At 39.8% G+C, this 19,783-nt stretch overlaps 1 protein-coding gene across 1 annotated transcript in view; it reads right to left on the bottom strand.

Annotated features, from left to right (window-relative positions):
- The window catches only part of bcr (BCR activator of RhoGEF and GTPase), a 68,197-nt gene that overhangs the window by 14,571 nt on the left and 33,843 nt on the right, over positions 1 to 19,783 (bottom strand). The window contains exons 2-8 of the mRNA XM_058415668.1: positions 9,337 to 9,521; positions 6,216 to 6,320; positions 5,255 to 5,440; positions 1,953 to 2,060; positions 1,054 to 1,114; positions 764 to 816; positions 510 to 650 (exon numbers count right to left, since the gene is read on the bottom strand). Coding sequence (XP_058271651.1) covers positions 510 to 650; positions 764 to 816; positions 1,054 to 1,114; positions 1,953 to 2,060; positions 5,255 to 5,440; positions 6,216 to 6,320; positions 9,337 to 9,521 — 839 coding nt within the window. The remainder of the gene's footprint in view (positions 1 to 509; positions 651 to 763; positions 817 to 1,053; positions 1,115 to 1,952; positions 2,061 to 5,254; positions 5,441 to 6,215; positions 6,321 to 9,336; positions 9,522 to 19,783) is intronic.

Below are 19,783 nucleotides of genomic sequence, written 5' to 3'. Positions count from 1 at the left end.
TCGGAGACCACATAAGGGTTTGTGATTGAGGGTGCGTGCATATGTGAAGGAGAACTCCTCACGAGATGGCCGCCTCCTGAATAATAAATGCGATGCGAATCAGAGCGAGGTGGCTCGTTAAAGGCACATTACACGCCACCCTTCACTCGCAGTCCATCAAGTTCCAGAGATTCGTCTGACACTCCCACGAGTCCCTGCTGCACGAATGACGGGGTGGGGGACCAACTGTGTGAAATTAAGATAGACATTTGCATGTATGTGTCTATGTGTGAGATTCATTCTTATGAAAGGAATGTATTTCAGGAGGCCTGAGCTCTAATCGGCTAATCTCATGATGTTTCTCTCTCTTCTGTTGTCAACAAGGACATTCCCTGTCTCACTGTCGGTATCCTGTGATATCACAATAACTGGAGATCATTTCGAGTCATGTACCAAGCAACTAAAAACAAATTCTTGCTGTATTTCGGGTCAGGCTTGGACAGAATGATCTGATTTTTCCCCACACTCACCTCGCCCTTTTTCACGGTCATGGATTGACGGCGTGGTGTGCTTTCCTCGTTGATACTGGACAGGAAGTTCTGCGAGATACGAAGGGCATCTTGGAGGAGGGGGTGATCCGGGTGACTTGAGGGTGTGTGCTTTAGCAGATCCTATAACACACACACACACACACCTTGATTTGAATCTACATTTTTGTTTTGTTCATATTCATTATGAATATGAAAAATATAAACTAAGGAGTAAACAAACAAGTATAACTTACATGTAAAACTAGTGTGCTTCTTGTTACTCTATCCACTGGTTTATAAAGGAGAGCTGGCACACAGGGGCATACAGAGATTAATCAGGACAGCTTTTTCATTGCAGTGATCACAAGACACTTTAAAAGTGACCAGGTGAAACAGACAGGTATGTATGTTGGGTCTGAGATATACTTCTTCTTATAGCTCTCTGGTCCCTGTAACTTTCCTTCTGATCTTCAGGTATTTTAGGTATTTGCAAATTACTACACAATATGAAAACAACAACATAAGAACACATAAGAGGTCTTACTTTCCAGGGAGTACTTGGCTATCTGGTCCTTGCACTCTTTGGTACTTCGGACTTTCAGGTTCTACAGGGACAGAATAAAAAGTGATTCACTGTTAGAATGATTAACAATCTTTCCTGTCACTCATTACCCCATTAAATAGATAATTATTTGAAAAGTATTCATTAAACCAGACCATGTAGGAACAAGACACAATCTTTACTTTAAGCAAGATAACTGCTAGCACTGTTGTTAAAGCATTTATCAAAATAAGGAAAATTACACTTTTATCTCATTTTATGATTCAGTGCAACACTATTCATAATTGTAAAGCCATGAATGAACATTATGATGTCGCATTTGAGCTACTAAGCTTTTGTTTTTCTCTCTGTCTGCAGTTAGGTTCTTGCATAATGCTAGTCAAGTGTGAATGAATAAGCTCACATTAGCTGATCCACTCTATTGCTCTATGCAGATAAATCAGAGTGTTATTTTACCACAAAGCTTGTGGCTCCGAAACCCACGCAACACTTTGCATCCCTTTTGGTTTTCTCTGCTCCGCTATCCCATTAAACACAATTATCCTAACGTCGGGCTAGTGGTGGTGTCAGGGGACCGGGGGAGCCAGGCTCGCTGTATTAGATGAAGTATCAGTTGGCATGACGACGCTCGATACAGGGGGGTTGGAGTGGGCTGAACTGAGACCGAGTAACGTTTTCTCCTTCTAGCATTTAGCTTGCCATAAAATCTCATGCCAAGTCCCTGAGGACTGAAGAGCTCTGTTTTCCACACCTAAGGTTTCATGTATATCTCTCAATACTCACAGTGAGGGAGGAATCCCAGGGTAGGGTGCAAGACAGATTAGAGAATTCAGCCTTGCCTGAATAAGTAAGAAAAAGACCTTTAATTTGAAAACTGTTACCTCGGAGATCTCGGCGAACTGTGCATTAGCTTGGCAGCATTTCTCTGCCGTCTCCACGGCTAGTTCGTAGTTGTCCACGAACGCCCGGTACACTCCTAGCTGACTTGCCTGCACGTGAAAAAAAAACAGTCATGATGAGATTTTGCCTGATGATTGTTATGATATTCATAGTGGTTAACAATTATTTGTGTATTCTGTTGACCTGACAGCACTGTTGGGAACATAATGAACATTATGATTAGCTTTGCCTTTTATTCTCTAGATAGAACATAAGTAAAACCTGTACTGAGACACAAAAAACACTTTTTGTGGCAAAAGTACAAAATTATAAAATTGTGTTGGAAAAAATGCCACAGAACTTTTAAACGTTTGCTTGAATTCAAGAACTGAATCTTCTGACCAAAGTGGGTTCGATATTACCAGTGATTTCGGATATCTCGTGATATGCTGCTTCATTTTACTGTACATGAAAAATTTTAATAAAATAATCCAAAACTGGAAAAGGAGCCACACTCAGTAAGAATTGCTGTGCTACGGTGATGTAGTGCGTGAGACTAAGTAGTAACAAATGATCCACGTGGACGTCCCCAGGTGGACAGATGAGTCAGTATCATCGCTATCCGATCCGCTGGGCCACCACCGAGCTCAGCTGCAAGGCCTGGGGCAGTTTTCATGGCACCGAGGCCCAGCGCAGGCTGCGCAATTAATGGGTACAACTGGCACATCTGAAAATCTAATTCAGTGCTGCAATTCATCCCTCTTCAGCTTAAGGGGCCAATCAATCTCCTTAAACACAAATATACATTGGGATAATAAAGGGCTTCATCTGTTAGTGTGTGTGTCACTGAATGTGTGTGTGCGCGAAGACACGGAGAAAAACCAGAGTCATTTGCAATGCTTCAGCTGCAGAATCGAGTACACAGATAGGAGCTACAATCAGATGTCCTTTGTATTTAAAAACTAATAATTAACACTAATTTATGTGTTTAATACAATTCTACACACCTAGAAAAAGCTCAAGCAAGGGGAGGTTTTATCTACTGATCAAATGTTTCTAATACATCCTAGCAATTTAGCTAATATTGAAGTTAACATTTATGCATTTAACTTAAAATCACCTCAAAAATCCGGTCAGGTTAGCTCTTGTCTAGTTAGATCATTTCAGTGACATTATTTATTACCATTTATTCATTTATTACTATGAGCTAAAAATCCGCTCAAAAATCCTGTCAGATTCGCTCATGTCAACTACCTAGCTAATGTTAGTAGTGATCCTTATCAACATTTATGAGTATAAGCTAAATTTCCTGTCTGTCAGGTTAGCTTATCTGAGCTTGCTAGCTAATATTATCAGTGAGGCTTAATATCATTTATTAGTATGAGCTAAAAATCCTGTCAGAAATTCTGTCAGATTAGCTCATTTGAGCTAGATAGCTAATATTATCAGTGAGGCTTAATACCGTTTATTAGTATGAGCTAAAATCCTCTCAGATATCCTGTCAGGTTAGCTCATGTTAGCTAGCTGGCTTGCATTTGCAGTGAACTGTATTAACATTTATGAGTATGAGTTCAAAATCCTGTCAGAAATTCTACCACGTTAGCACATGTTAATTATCTGGTCTGCATTAAGAGAAAAGACAATAAACATGCGTAGAAAACTTAATAAAATAATAAATAACAGCATTTCTTTCCTCACAAAATGTTAAAAACTAAAATAAAAAATAATAATAATTTAAAAAAAGAATGAGCTTATGAGCAATCATAATGGGTCTACATTAAGCACTACACGCATGTTAGCACATGTTATTACAGCATACAGTTATAAAAACACTTATAATGCATTTCTTTACATATTCATTATTTCCCAGTTAGAGGAAAAGTGCAGGTGTTTAAATGCCTTAAATTTGTCCAATGCCTTTTTGTGGAATGTCCAAGGAAAAGTGTTGGGTGACTTTAAAAAGTTTTGGCTTGGCACTTTTGTTTTAGAGAATCTCACTTCCCTGAGGCATCAGTTTCACCTTGCCATGACCCAGCCCGTCTGCCCCAAACATAACCCTGATTCATGCTCTAAAACCCTACTCCGACTGAACCCTTTTTCCTACCGTTACTGGAGGGCTAAGAGCAAAAGAAAATTAGAAGGCATCCACAATCCCATCCATGCTGAGCAGAAATGGCTGCTTCGGGCCAAAATCGATATGTAGTGCGGGCCTCAAGAACTTCCTCTGTGATAATCTGTTTAGGGCGCCGAGCAGAACATGTGGCTCGGCAGACTCCCCGACTGAGTCTGCTGGCAAAGTAATCCAAGCTGTGGCAGGATGCTTACTTTACTACACATGCTGAATTGTTTGTAAGCCCACTTGTGTGAATGGGGATCAGCTTGGGCTGAGGAGAAGGAAGGTGGAATCACTTTCAGCGAATAACAAATGCACGAATGCAAATACACATACAAACGACAAGCGAGGTAACAGCTGAATATGAAGGCTGGACAGAAACCATCAGGCAGCAGTGCTATCTGCTGCTGACACAGGACGCTTTCGTTATCTAGTCCGCCTTCACAAACTGCCTCGTAACGACAGAAACATATGGCAAATCTGACCGGAAATGACCCTAAGCTCCTCTACTGTACGCAGAATACTAAGCTTTACTATAAACCATAGAGATGAGCCACAACCTCGAGTGAGACATTCAGAATGGACCGAATGAACAGAAATTAACTTTCTCCATCACTCATACACATTTACAAACTACACCAAAGAAATGTAGAATAAAGCACAATCTGCCCTGATAAGAAGAACGAGGACACTAAACTCTCAGCATCCAGAGAGCGAGAGAGAAGTGAAGCGAGAGAAAAGTGAGGATAGAGAGATCAGGGGATTCACAGTCCTCGTACTCTATGACTCTATTAATAGTCCTCTTCCTGAAACACAAAGCACACAGTGTTTCTTTCATCAAAGCTGCCTGGGTGCAGAAGATGGCATTGTGACAACATGCCATCGTACTACCCACAATCCCCTGTGTGTAATGCAGACACAGCACATACTACAGAGTAGCTTTAAGCGAAGAAATAAGTTGCTATTCATTAAGACTTTTCCAGAATGCTGTTAAAGATGATTCAGGCCCAGTGGGTTGTGGAAGAACAGAATCTCTTCATCTACGTTTATGTGAAACAGGCTCGCTCTGGTTTTTTGGCTCAGTGAGGTTTCCGTTTGTCTCACACTAACACCGCTGACTTTAATATTATCCCAGGGCTGCTGGGTCACTTTGAATCAAAATCAGATCCAAGACAAGGGAATGTAACTCACTTGTTTTTGGAAGAGGTCTCCTACACGCTGATGGTGGCTCCACTGTTGCACTCTGGGAAGGAGGCTGTCGTAGAACTCTTTGTGGATCTCGTAGAGTTCAGGCACTTTGAAGAAGATGGTCTCGATCTGTTGGATGGTCAGGACCGGCTGGGACGTGGTGGCCGCAGCTTTTAGTGGTTTCATGGGCTGAGGGATAAAACCGGAGGGAAGTTTGCTATAACGTTCAATCGTTAAATCGGTGGATTTGCTCGTTCGTTTAGATGTGAGATAAAGATTTTTTGAGATAAACTTTTAAACAGATCTGAAATGCTTGGATTGGAATTAACCAGGGTTTTTTTTGTGCAAACTCAATTCCCCGTAATATTTCCCAGGAAATTATTCGTTATGTATAGGAATATTCTACATATGTCTATCAGTGTAAAAATCAGTGTAAAAATTGCCTAATGTCTGTTATGGTTGTGTAAATTTTAATTAAAAAGTTAAAACTTGACACTTAAGGGGATGGTCATATGATGCAATCCCAAGGAAATTTCCATTTTAAAAAAAACATTCAGCCAGACATAGGCATGTTTGCATTAATTCAGTCACACACACACAAACACACACACACACACACAGTTGCATCACTGAAGATGGCTGCTCTTTCTATGTGATGTTGACTGCAGTGACACGAGGCAGCCTTCATTTCCGCTCATTTAGGAAATCATGCTTATCACACTCTCTATACAGTAATGTGATTAACCAGATAATGGGGTTTTGGCCAAAACAAAATTTTTATATAATTTTTTTTTTTCACTAAATGTAGTTGATTATGTTTGGTGTATCAATAGGGGTGCGAAGCTTATACCTAGTGGTTTAACATCATGCAAACTCATTAGCCACAGAAAAGATTTTAATTCTGCTCATAATCACAATATTATAGAATAACACAGGACATGTAATACACCTTATAAGCTCTTACCAGTAACAGCGCTTCCAGGTGGCTGAGGTAGACCTCCTCACTGGCCAGGATGGCAGACAAAACCCACTTGCGCATCTCCAGACCTTTCTCCAGGTCCAGGTCCGCCTGAACAGAGAGATGAAACATTATTTAGATACACACACACACACTCACTCGCTCACACACACACCCACAGGCATACACACACACTTATAAGCATCCATGCTCAAGCAAACTCACAAGCATACACACACAAATAAAAAAAATCACAAAAACAAACACACACACGCACACAAACATACATACTCACTCATACAGACACACACACATGCATACACACAAAAAAAATCACAAAAACAAACACATACACACACTCAGACACAAAAAAATCATAAAAACAAACACTCTCAAACACACACACACACACACACACACAAACAGAGGAAATTCAAACTGACTCGTCTTTTCTGCAGGCGTATCAGCTTGTCATGTTACTGAGAATCTGTATGAAGTGCTGACACTGGAGACTTCTTCCAAAAACGTTCATCATCTAAAAAAATTCTACTTCGTTAAATCTTTTTATACGGAGCATCTATTATACAAGTCCCTGTGTGCGCTGTTACCATAGCAACGACACATGTTAGAACAAGTGCCTTAATATAAACCTGCGATATGAATTAACAGCCAGCACCGTGGCCAAAACGAATCAACAATCAAGACTCAAACCGGAACAGAAAAATCAGCAGCACTGAAAAATAACGACGACGAAAAAGAAGAAGAAACGAAGCTTGTGTTTATTCCTAATGTTCGGAGAGCAGCCTGCTCTCCTCGGGCAGTCTGTCCATATCCACATTTATCATCTATAATTCATCCATACGTTTATTAAAATCCTTTTAAGGTTTGGCTGGGCACAAATCTCCGAGCTAATTAAAAAGAAGAAACACACACACACACACACACACACAAACCTTAGACTTCAGACTTTATTCAATAATAATAATATCATTTTTGTCTGATTATGGACAAAGCCTTGTGTGAGGATTTTATTTCAGCAATAAACGATAAGGAAGGGATCAAATAAAAAGGCGAGGGGAATTTGCAGGAAGAGGGGAATTTGCGTGGCGAGTATTAAAATAAATCTGCTCATAAGAATCACTTCACGCTGTCTGGAAGATGAGACCACAAGTATCAAAAATGACTCAAATGGAGCTGACGATGCCTCATCGAGTACGAAGAGGAAAAAAGGGCTAGAGTGGATGTACGAGCGTCTGATTTTATATTCCTCCCTCTAGTTTACTGCATGCACATGTTTTTATTTTAATTTCTTTTAAGATTCTTCGCAGGCCTCGAACCCCAGACGTTTTTTTTCTTTCCCCTCAGCGAATCCCTTTGCAAATCCATGTTATTACACACCTGGCCTTGCCTAGGTCTATAAATTAGACCAACATGTTCATGATATACATGTGAACGCGTAGGAGCTGCAGATAGTCTGCATGCCGGTGTTAATTAAAAGCCATGTGGGAGCTAAATCCAGGGGTCAAAGGGCACTCACTGAGCACAGAGATAGCGTATAGAGTTTTCCTCCCACCTTCGGAGCACTGCATTCGTAAATCTGACAGCTGATATTTTTAACCTCAGATGTAATTACAGACTGCGTAGCTATCGCAGCTAAATCGCTTTTCTTCACCTAGACCACAAACGATGTGGTCACTCCTAATGAAGAGAATTATAAATTAGGAACAATCTGATTATGTAACTCACAAGAAATCGGAAAAGAAGATTAGAATTACTTTTTCAATTCTAATCTGAAGGGTTTTAGATTAACACAATATTGTCTGGATGCTATAAAAGGTTTAACAAGCACAATGTTTTGTTTCTGTGATCGCAGAAATTAACAATAATTAAACAAACTCCACAGTAACTTGATCATCTAAATCCCTCTTTGAGTCAGCGTTCACACAACATGATTACATACACTATAGTGCCAAAAGTTTTAAGACATTTGCTTTTACATGCACATGAATGTAATATGGAGTTGGCCCACCCTTTGCAGCTATAACAGCTTAACTCTCCTGGGAAGGCTTTCCACAAGGTTTAGGAGTGTGTTTATGGGAATTCTTGACCATTCCTCTACAAATGCATTTGTGAGGTCAGGCACCAGTGTTGGACATGAAGGCATGGCTCACAGTCTTCGCTCTAATTCATCTCAAAGGTGTTCTATGGGGTTGAGGTCAGGACTCCTCCACACCAAACTCACTCATCCATGTCTTTATGGACCTTGCTTTGTGCACTGGTGAATAGTCATGTCGGAACAGGAAGGGGTCATCCCCAAACTGCCCCCACAAAGTTGGGAGCATGAAATTGTCCAAAACGTCTTGGTATGCTAAAAGCATTAGGGTCCAAGCCCAACCCCTGAAAAGCATCACCTGAATTCAATGATTTGGAGGGGTGTCCCACAACTTTTGGCAATATAGTGTATGTCTTTTCACTGGTAGGAGTTTTTTTTGGGGGGCAGTGGTAGCTCCAGTGGTACCTCAAGGCTCTGGTTGTTGTTCAGAAGGTTGCAGTTTAAGCCCTAGCACTGCCAAGCTGCCACTGTTGGGCAGTTGATCAAGGTCCTTAAACCTCTCTGCTCCAGGGGTGCTGCATCATAGCTGCCCAACTTCCTCAGCTGGGATATGTGAAGAAAAGTATTCCACTGTGCTGTAATGTATGTGTGGCAATAATAATAATAAAGGCATCTATTAAATGAAGACTCCTGTGTTTTTCCTCACCACTAGAACACTCACTACAGATCCAGATTTCTGTAAAGCTATTAAATGCAAAAACTGAGACTGAAAAGTATCGTAATTTCTAGCGACATCAACGCTGACCATCTCAACATAACATAAGCTTATTAACCGGGTGACTCTTCACGTGTCTGCCACTTTTCATTACGTTACCTGTCTCACTTTCCCTTCATTATTTTTTATTCTCGACGTTGGGTGCTATAGTGTAACCCAGCATTTTTACACCATACTTTACCAACTGGGAATTTACATATTATTGTTTAATCAGCAGGACGGAAAAACTTAATGTCCTGGCATGAGCTGATTTTGTGCTAGCTGAGCACTTTAAGCTGCGTGTGTTATAGCACACTTACAGACTTGGCGGACTCGAGGGAACCGGAGGACAGAGTGTCTCTGCTGCTGCGGCTCTTGGAGCTGAGGTACGGCGAGGACGATGGAGAGTCATCGATGTAGGGCAGGATATCGTGGTGACGTCGCTGCTCTTCGGCCCGGTCTGCGTCGTAACCGTAAGTGGGAGGGGTGCCCGTGAATGGACCATCTGGACCACAAGAAAGACATAGATGAACTTTAGTGCAAAATGACACAATAACATGAGGACATTGTGTTTAGAATAGACATAGAATGTTAATCATTGACATACTATAAAAAGAAATCAGATACCAGATTCTTCTTATTATTTGTGTATTTTTTTATGTGAAGACCTTTTGGTAACCCACACCAGAATCTCCCATATTTTCCTGCTCTGATGGGGTCACGACATTCAGCGACACAATCACAACTCTGTCTGTCTGGGGGAAAGGTTACATTCTTATAGCCCACAACTAAAAGGGCAGCATCCAGGCCTGACAAGACTCTCGCCCACAAAACACAGCCATGTGCCAGGAAAAAATCCAACAGAACACAATCATGTCAGAAATCTGACATATTCGTTAAATAAAATCCATGTCTGGAGAATTCCTGTGCATGTTTTGATGTTTGTTTGGTTTTCTCTCCCCCCGCTCACTGTCTCCATGCATACCATGTCTTTTTAACTGTATGACCTAAAGCGTTTTTCTTCTTCTTTGTCTTTGTCATTGCGTCCTGTTATCCTCATCAAGTCAAGTGACCTACTTTCACTCAGCACAAGCTGCTAATTTCATTCTGACTATACGGAACGCTACGCTCCAGCCTACAGGTCTCAAGAGGGAAAAGAAAAAGGAGAAAAAGAAACAGAGGATTTGGGGGTACGTTCAAATCTAGCTACTGGGTAGAACTACATGTCTTTGTGTAAATAAAAAAAAAAAGGTGATGTTATGCTGGTGGTATTGTTGTATACTGCTTAATACTGACTCCATGATGTCCTGCGTGAAAGGAATTAACTCTCCACACCAAAAGGTGGAGGTTATATTGAAGTTACTCAACGGTAAAATATTGATATAGCAATAAACCAGCGTACATGGAACAACAAGCCATTTACACCATGTTTCAGCAAGTGTTTAACCAGGAAAAATACACGATATTGGCAAAAGTTTTGGGACGTCTGCCTTTACATGCACATGAATGTAATATGGAGTTGGTCCACCCTTTGCAGCTATAACAGCTTCAACTCTTCTGGGAAGGCTTTCCACAAGGTTTAGGAGTGTGTTTATGGGAATTTTTGACCATTCCTCTACAAGTGCATTTGTGAGGTCAGGCCTTGTCAACAGGTCATGTTGGACGAGAAGGCCTGGATCACAGTCTCCGCTCTAATTCATCCCAAAGGTGTTCTATGGGGTTGAGGTCAGGACTCTGTGCAGGCCAGTCAAGTTCCTCCACACCAAACTCACCCATCCATGTCTTTATGGACCTTGCTTTGTGCACTGATGCACAGTCATGTTGGAACAGGAAGCGGTCATCCTCAAACTGTTTCCACAAAGTTGGGAGCATGAAATTGTCCAAAATGTCTTGGTATGAAGCTGAAGCATTAAGAGTTCCTTTCAGTGGAACTAAGGGGCCAAGTCCAACCCCTGAATTCAATGATTTGGAGGGGTGTCCCAAAACTTTCTGCAATACAAGGAATTTGGTTTATATTGTTGAACTTGCGTATGATTCTGTATTTTCTGCATACTAGTCAGTATGCATGAACAAATATGTATTATAACCATATAAATGACCATTGATTTAGAAAAACGTAGCCAAAGACGTAGCCAAAAAAAATCATCTAGCTACTATTTAATAGCTATGTCTTCCATCGTGAATGATATTTGCTCACTTTTCTCATCTCTGATCTACTTTCTCGAAACAAATTTTTAGGTCCTGCAACATGAGTAATCAGCAAACAAAATTAATAAATAAAAATAAATAAATATGATGGTCAGCCAACAACCCTGTGACAGCAGACTAATTTTTTTTTTTTTAAGTTATACATTTAAGTAAAATTTTATTTTAATTTTTATTATATTTTTATTTTATTTATTTGAATTCTATTTTTTGTCGCTTGTTACAACATAATCTATTACAAAGGCTCCTGAGAGCTGGTGAGTTTATTAGAAGAGGTCTTACAGTGAAGACCTCTTATGTGAAGACATAACATATGGCACATTAGGGCACTTGATGCAGTTAAAAGATTAAATTTTTTCTAAATGTTACACGAACAGACAGTGAAACACACACACACACACACAAACTTACACACACACTGAAAAAAATCCTGAAACTCACACATACATTGGAACGCACACCCTGAAACTGACACACACTGAAACACACCCTGAAACACACACACACACACACACACACAAATACACCCCCCCACACACACATATACAGAGAGAAATACACCCACACTGAAATATACACACATTCACAGAGAAATACACAAACTGAAACACACACACAACAAAATCAGAAACACATACTCACACAGAAACACAACCAAACTGAAACACTGAAATACACACACACACACACACACACACACAGAAATACACCGACAAACCCAAACAATGAAACACACACACACAGAAACACAACCACATTGAAACACACCCACACTGAAATACACATTAAAACACACACACACACACTGAAATACATCCACAAACTCACACAATGAAACACATACACATGCACACACCGTAATACACAAACACACACTCACACAGAAACACACCCACACTGAAACAGTGAAATACACACACACCCACACCCTAACAGTGAGATTGAATTGCTAATGGATGATCTGCTATGCCAGTAAGAGTAACCTGATAGCAGCCCTAGGGATGAGGGATGTTACAGTATACACTACATGATGAAATGATGACATTTCTTTAAAGCAGCATGTTCAACGCTTTCACTTATGGAAAGCGATACTCTCGTTTTTTTCTCTCTCTGAATTATCCAGTGTGTGTTTGCATTTTACGCTTTGTTTACTAGCACGCTGTAGATGTGCGCCTACGTTCGCTACAGACATCTAGTCATCCGTGGCAGCTGTGTGTGTGTGTGGACATAGGAAGCAAGATGAATAAGATCTCTGCTGCATGAATGTGACTCACAGAACCCTTATCACCATAAAGCCCATCCTCCACCTCGTATCTCTACTGTCCATCTATTCCCACTGTCCTCCATCACACCGCTTTCTTCCTCCGCTCCCCGGCTCCGTCTTATCCTCCCCCAGATCCCCGCAGATGGCCGTTGCTCTTTAGCTTTAGGGCCAGCGGGCTGCAGTGTGCACATGTGGGAGCATCATTGTTAATGTCTTTGTGCTTTTTCCACAACTCTTATCGCTCCACTACAGTGATATAACGTCTTGCTATTTCCATATTTATGGAAATTACCCGATATTTATGGGAATTACGGGAAATTTATAAACACAAAGCAAATTTTTCCAGCATATGCAAACTTCTCTTATGACGGTTTGTTTCGTTTTGATTAAAACATATGAACATGAAATTGATTTATTTTTAATATTCAGAAGTGAAACAGTATTTTTACGCTCCTGATTTATGTCTCTCTTTTTTATCACTGGAAACCAGTTCGAATAAAGGGCTGGGAAAAGACTGTGCACTTTAGTGGAAGATTACAGAAGAGGTTTGTGGTTATTACTGAGAAATTGTGTGCAATCTGAAAGCAGACATGAGACGACAAGATAAATTGTGTATAAATGTGGTGAGATGTTTTTTTATTCATTAATTCGGAGTTTTACGTAAAAAGCTATGTAAGGTTTTTTAGAGCGGCTATTTGTACAGCATTAATGCCAACGTGGTTACAAGACATACACACACACACACACACACACACACACACACACACACACACACACACTACATAATTCATTATCGAGGACATCTGTTTTGCCCTTTATTGTAAACCTCTCCATCTCATCCCAAATCCCTCTTAGGCTTTAGTTTATAGTAAAGTGGGCTTTTTGTGTGTGTGTGTGTGTGGGGGGGGGTCAAAAGAAATGGATGAGCGAAGCAGACTGGACACACCCTCTATAACCCAAGTGCTGCTGATTCTCTTAAAACACTCGTGTGTGTGAAGGGTAACCTGATGATAAAGACAGAATCACATCAGTGACAAAATGTCGCAAAGCTTCTAGTATATTTAATTCAATTCAATTCAATAAACAGAATATGTAAAGAGAATATGAAAGTAATCAAAATTAAGCATCCAAATAAAAGCTTAGGGCAAAAATCTGTCCTTCTGTGGATTTATTTAACGAGAAGCATCATCACAGGAAACCGAAAGCGGCACTTGGACATGTGCTAAGTACTAAATGAGACGAAAAATGAAACCAACAAGCAAACAAGGCACGTGGCAGCGAGTCACATGTCCTAAAATAAAAGGACATGTCCTAAAATAAAACCTAAGGAGTGATTAATACGTTTCAAATGCCAACTTCCTGTCTTCATGCCAAGTCAAGACAGACATCCCATTTAAGACTTTGAGTCACAGCAGGAAAGGTGACAAATCCAAAAGCTAATATTCCGTTATATTTCTATGAATATACACCACAAAACAGAAATAAACAACGTGTTCATAAGTATGGGTGTTTAGCAGACCATCGTGCCAAAGGTACGGAGCTTATTTTCCACACAATAAATCACGCAACCCTCCAGAACATTCTGCAACGTTTTAAAGGATAGCTGTACAGCATCGAAAATGGATTTTTATAAAAGACGCTTATAGGTTTAGACCTTGATTTTACTATGACTTTTTCCCGTTAGTTCTAGAAAAAAAAACAACCTTTTCCACATCCTGGTATACATGAAATAAAGTGCTAGGCTAGCACCAAGCTAACATCTATGAAAAATGCTGGAGCAGGCACAACTGAGTTAAAAATGCTTGGCGTCTTATACTGGTTTGAATTCCACAAACTTAACAGCGTAGCAACATTACACTAGCTAGCAAGCTAGCTTAACACAGAACTGTCTCACTAGTTATATAATGCCACTCCAGGTTTACAGGTCTTTCACATTAGCATCTAAAGAATGTCCTGCCTGAGGTAAAAACAAAAAACAAAAACACACACAGATGGAGACAATAACATTAAGCCCCTTCTTTTTTTTGCAAAAGAGAATCAAGAGAAAGCAGGCGATAAAATCAGCGACGGTGATTTATGTCTAAATAAAGAATCCACCTGAATCAGATTAAAAAAATTCCACAATAATATTCATGTTATTGTTAGCATGAAGTTTTACAGATAAAATCTTAAGCAATTTCCAACGGCGAATTCATTTAGAGAACTGAAGGCTGTTTGTACTTAGAAAAGGATGAGGCGATCTGTACGTGGGAAGAAAAGGAAGGAAAAAAACAAACAAAAAAAACTGTATTAGTATTATTTATTACACACCAACCAGGCATAACATTATGACCACCTGTCCAATATTGTGTTGGACCCCTGTTTCCTGTCGAAACAGCCCATCATGCCTTTGCTCCCCACGTGCATCAATGAGCCTTGGACACCCATGACCCTGTCGCTGGTTCACCACTGTTCCTGCCTTTGACCACTTTTGATAGATACTAACCACTGCAGACCGGGAACACCCCACAAGAGCTGCAGTTTTGGAGATGCTCTGATCCAGTGGTCTAGCCATCACAATTTGGCCCTTCATCAAACTCGCTCAAATCCTTACCCTTGCCCATTTTTCCTGCTTCTAACACATCAACTTTGAGGACAAAATGTTCACTTGATGCCTAATATATCCCACCCACTAACAGGTGCCATGATGAGGAGATCATCAGTCTTATTCACTTCACCTGTTAGTGTTCATAATGTTATGGCTGATCGGTGTATATTACTTCACATTATAAAGCCAAATAACAGTTAATACTGTAGGTCACAAAAAAACCCTAATTTAGTGCCAAGTAATTGGTGATACAAATGTCTTGTTACACTGGTATTTGAGAGAATGGAAAATTACAGAGATAAAGAAATGACAAAGTAAACACAATTAAGTTTTAGTATCCCCAAATCAGCAGCAGTCAAACCAGGATCCTTAAAAATGTCTACAATTTGTAAAAATATCTTATGGTGATATCAGACGACGGTTGTTCCCGTGGTTCATGCTTTCAAAAAGGACATCCCTTGATGTCTGGAAGAGATATGATCAGGGAGAGAGGGTTGAGTGCGGGGGTAAGTAGGGTGTTGATTTGCATCCCCAAAGCACTGAGTGTGACTTTGATTGTGGCTGTGGCTGTGGCTTTGACAGGCTTGAGTTCAGGATATCAGCCGGAGCCGGTGACCTCCTACGGTGAATTTAATCAGACTGTGTCTTAAAGTGAAGAGTATAATCACAACAAACACTAACACTACAATCAACTGAGTAAACCTGTGTTTAACTGTGTGTCTGTTTTTGTTGTTGAAAAATATGTAGAGGAAGCAAAAGTGAGAGAAGGAAGGAGCAATCCTGCTCTAAACAAAAGTTTCTACACCTTCGTTTTAATAATCTACAGCATTGCGTTAAAGATATTTTAGAATTCCTTAATGCTGTACACTGGCACGATGCTACGAAAACCATGCTAATATACTCAGATAAGTTCATTAAAGTACATTAATGGGTATAGAAGGCTTACTGTATATATATATATATATATATATATATATATATATATATATATATATATATATATATATATATATATATATATATATTTATTAGTTTAATTAAAATTTGAAATTTAGCTAAATTTCTTTCTCTCCTAGTCAAAGTTGAAATCTAAAGTTTTCTATTTGACAGTGTAATACTGCTAAGGGTAAGGCTAATGCTACTAACTAGCTTAGCAATATTTATCAAGCTGGATACATGGTGTCTGTAAGCAAAATATACAAATATAGTCTGAAGCTGGTGCTTTTATTTAAATTATTATTATGATTATTTATTTATTTATTACTAGTTTTAGACATTAATGTTTTAGATATCATACAACTCGACATGCTCTGGGGTGATTTCAGTCACTGCTACACTGGGAGCTATTATGCTAAACGGACAGCTATATGCTTCTCTTACTTGTCATAAACATTCAGACATCTAATATGTTGGCTTGACAACTTTCCGGAATTTTCAGAATCAGGATTAACTCAGTTAGGTCTGAGGAAAGGCCAAGGCAAAACAGAAAGCACACCAAGCAGGGACTTTCAAATCTGTCCTAATGGATGTGTTTATCAGCTGCTAAATTTAGCTCCAAGTATTTGGGGGATTCTTTTGTGGCAGCAGGTCCTGAGAAAGAAATTGAGCCTGGAGAGTATTTTAACTATTTTAAAAGAAGCTTATTTAATACATCACTTTAATCTGTGCCCTGGCTAACTAACAAGCTACCTAGCAATTATTTAGCAGCAAACCGCTGGCTTGATCCTAACCAGCTAGTCGTCTTAATACCAGATTTTATCATGCTATATGCTAGCTAGCTATTTATGTTTATCTAGCAAGCATCAACAGCTGCCATATAGCTTACTAGCAAGCTAACAATATTTAAAAGGTTATATTAACCAGTTCTTATTTTTAAATATCATACAAATCAATCATTTGGCAAATGAATGGTGTTAATCAGCACCTAAATTTGGCTCAAGGAATTTGAAAGTGCTTCAGGTTATTTAATTCAAAGAAAGTTCTTCAGGTAATGTTTAAATGTTTAAACTAAAGCTTTTATAATACCACCTCATGTTAACTGAAATCTATTTTCTAGCATGGTGACTAACTTAGTCCTAATTAAGGTCACGGGGATCTGCTGGAGCCTATCCCAGCACACATTGGGCGAAAGGCAGGGGTACACCCTGGACAGGTCACCAGTCCATCACAGGGCCACATATAGACAGACAACCACACACACTCACACCTATGGGCAATTTAGAATTTCCAATCAACCTAATGCACTTGTTTTTGGACTGTGGGAGGAAACCGGAGTACCGGGAGTAAACCCTTGCAAGCATTTTATGCTATCAAGATATTTATGTTGCCCTAACTTCAGGTAATGTTTAAATAATTAGCAGCTTAATTAATACCTTGTTTTATCTAATCCATGTAGCTAATCCATGTAGGTAATTAGATTCAGTAAACTAGGAGGACCCAAACAACACGGTGAGGACCAGCGCTAATATCTAATGCAATTCATTTTTTAAAGCTACATCATTTGCCAGACCGTAGCAGACAGCGACTGGTATCACCCTTCCAAGCTTTTGATCATGCGACACATTTTCTCTCTGCGGACATTTCAACTAAATACCCTCATTAATGCATCGAGTCATCTGCATGTCTCTGATACTCACTACACTTTCTGACCCATTAGCATCATTCAGACAGCAGACAATTATGCAATCAGGCCTAATTAGAACTGTTATGTCAAATGTCTACACTATCAATTATACAAGTGCTAATGTCAAAAACAGAACGTTCCAGAATGTTGTTCTGCTACTTCCGGCTCCTGGATACATTAAAAGATAGCCGTGTGACTTGTTCTTAATGTCTTATTCCTGTCGCTGTTTCCATTTTCGTTAAAACCTTTTTAGAAGCACACAAATCGCCCTCCATCAGATAGGACCTGGCGGGAAATCATCTAGGAGCCCTAAATCTTAAGGGGGCATTTAAACCTCTGTGTCTGCCTTCTAATTCACCACGAAAGTGCAGCAAACACCCCTGATAGCCTAGAAAAGCCACTAGAGGGGTCGTTATCGCTAATTTATCTGCGGGTAACCTGGCGTTTTAGTCAACAGTCTATTTGTGTGCCCTACACACACTGAGAAAAGGTGATTAAAAAAAGGGGAGTGTGTGTGTGTGTGTGTGTGTGTGTGTGTGTGTGTGTGTGTGTGTGTGTGTGTGTGTGAGAGAGAGAGAGAGAGAGTAAAAAATATCCACGACACTGAACATTTTGAATATCTACACAATTATCATTAGCATGGTATGTTCTGAAAAGATGGTCACTCAGGATAAGTCAGAGGTCAGACTCGTTCCTGTGTACACACCCATAGTGTTCATAAATCTCAGCTCTCAGGTCAGCGCATGTTGTTTTACACAGGTCAGCTGAGTCAGCAACTGCACTAGCCAAATTCATTAGGACACACACACACACACACGGAGTTTCTTCGTTTGTCAAGTTATTCTCAAAACACTTTCCATCACTCTGACCACAGAGAACAGAACAGAGCTTCACCAAGAGCAAGACCAAAATTATTATCATTATTAATGACTTATTATTCAAGAACACGGAATTATTCATTCTAACGACAGCATACAATAATAAAAAAATGGATTTTCCACATTAACTCGAAGTCTAACACTTGCAATACACCATTTTTTTCAGTGCCTGGTAGAGCCATTATCCACATAATTTCCCACTCTCTCTTCCAATATTTGCAACAGAAATGGATGTGTATAGACACATCGCAGACACGTTGTTTCCTTTTTGTCTGCTTTGGAATTGTTAACTTTAATTCTGACTCTATGCTTTTAAACAAAAAAACCCTCAATCCACAATCTTGTTCCAAAACTAGCCCTAGATCATTAGTAAATAAAAAGAATTGACCATTAGGAAATAAAACAGCTTTTCGGTTGTCATAGACTTCAGGCCCCTCTTCTTAACTGAAACCTAGTGTAATCAGGGAGATATGTATGTAACTGATACCAGCTCTCAGACCTGTATGGAATTCCTGAAAACAAATCCATGGCACCTGAAGCCAGGCTCCAGAGTGGAGCCCGAGTGCATCACAGACCAGAGAGACGGAGACAGAACTGACCGGAGGGTCCTATTAACAAAATCATGCTTCATTATGCCAATTATGATCCTCTGCTTGTGCACTTGCTGTCTGTTCCATACACACACACACACACAAACACACGATAAATCAGAGTCCTATAAGCAGTAACACAAAGAGCAGCAGCCTTATCATAAGCAAACAGGAGACTCAGACAAAAGGGGCAAATCGCTCCTAATCCCCTGTTCAACAGATGGCCACTATTATACGCCTGGCACCGTGGCACCCAGCATTCACTCTTCACTCTCTTCCCAGAACGCACTGCTGTCTCTGAATCACTGTGAAGGATTTGTTGTTTTGCAGCGCACCTGTTGCTCAGGGAACAAGTGAAAAACTCTCTCTGATTGGCCGGGAGCATGAATGACATCAGATGGAAGCCTTTTTTTTTTTTAATGATAGTGTGAAAATTACATATGATGAATAAGGAGAGGTAGAAATGATAGCAAATTAAAGCAGTATAAATGAGATTGATAATAGACCAGATCTGTGACGGTTCCATGACTAAGGAGAAACACTGAGCCACATGTTTTGATGCTTTTGTCACTTTTACTGTCTTTTGAGATCCTACTTTAAGATGGCTGTGTTATAATTAG

The sequence above is a fragment of the Hemibagrus wyckioides genome, linkage group LG18 (genome assembly GCF_019097595.1).
Source record: "Hemibagrus wyckioides isolate EC202008001 linkage group LG18, SWU_Hwy_1.0, whole genome shotgun sequence".
NCBI lineage: Eukaryota > Metazoa > Chordata > Actinopteri > Siluriformes > Bagridae > Hemibagrus > Hemibagrus wyckioides.
This window is presented reverse-complemented; position numbering and strand designations above follow the sequence as displayed.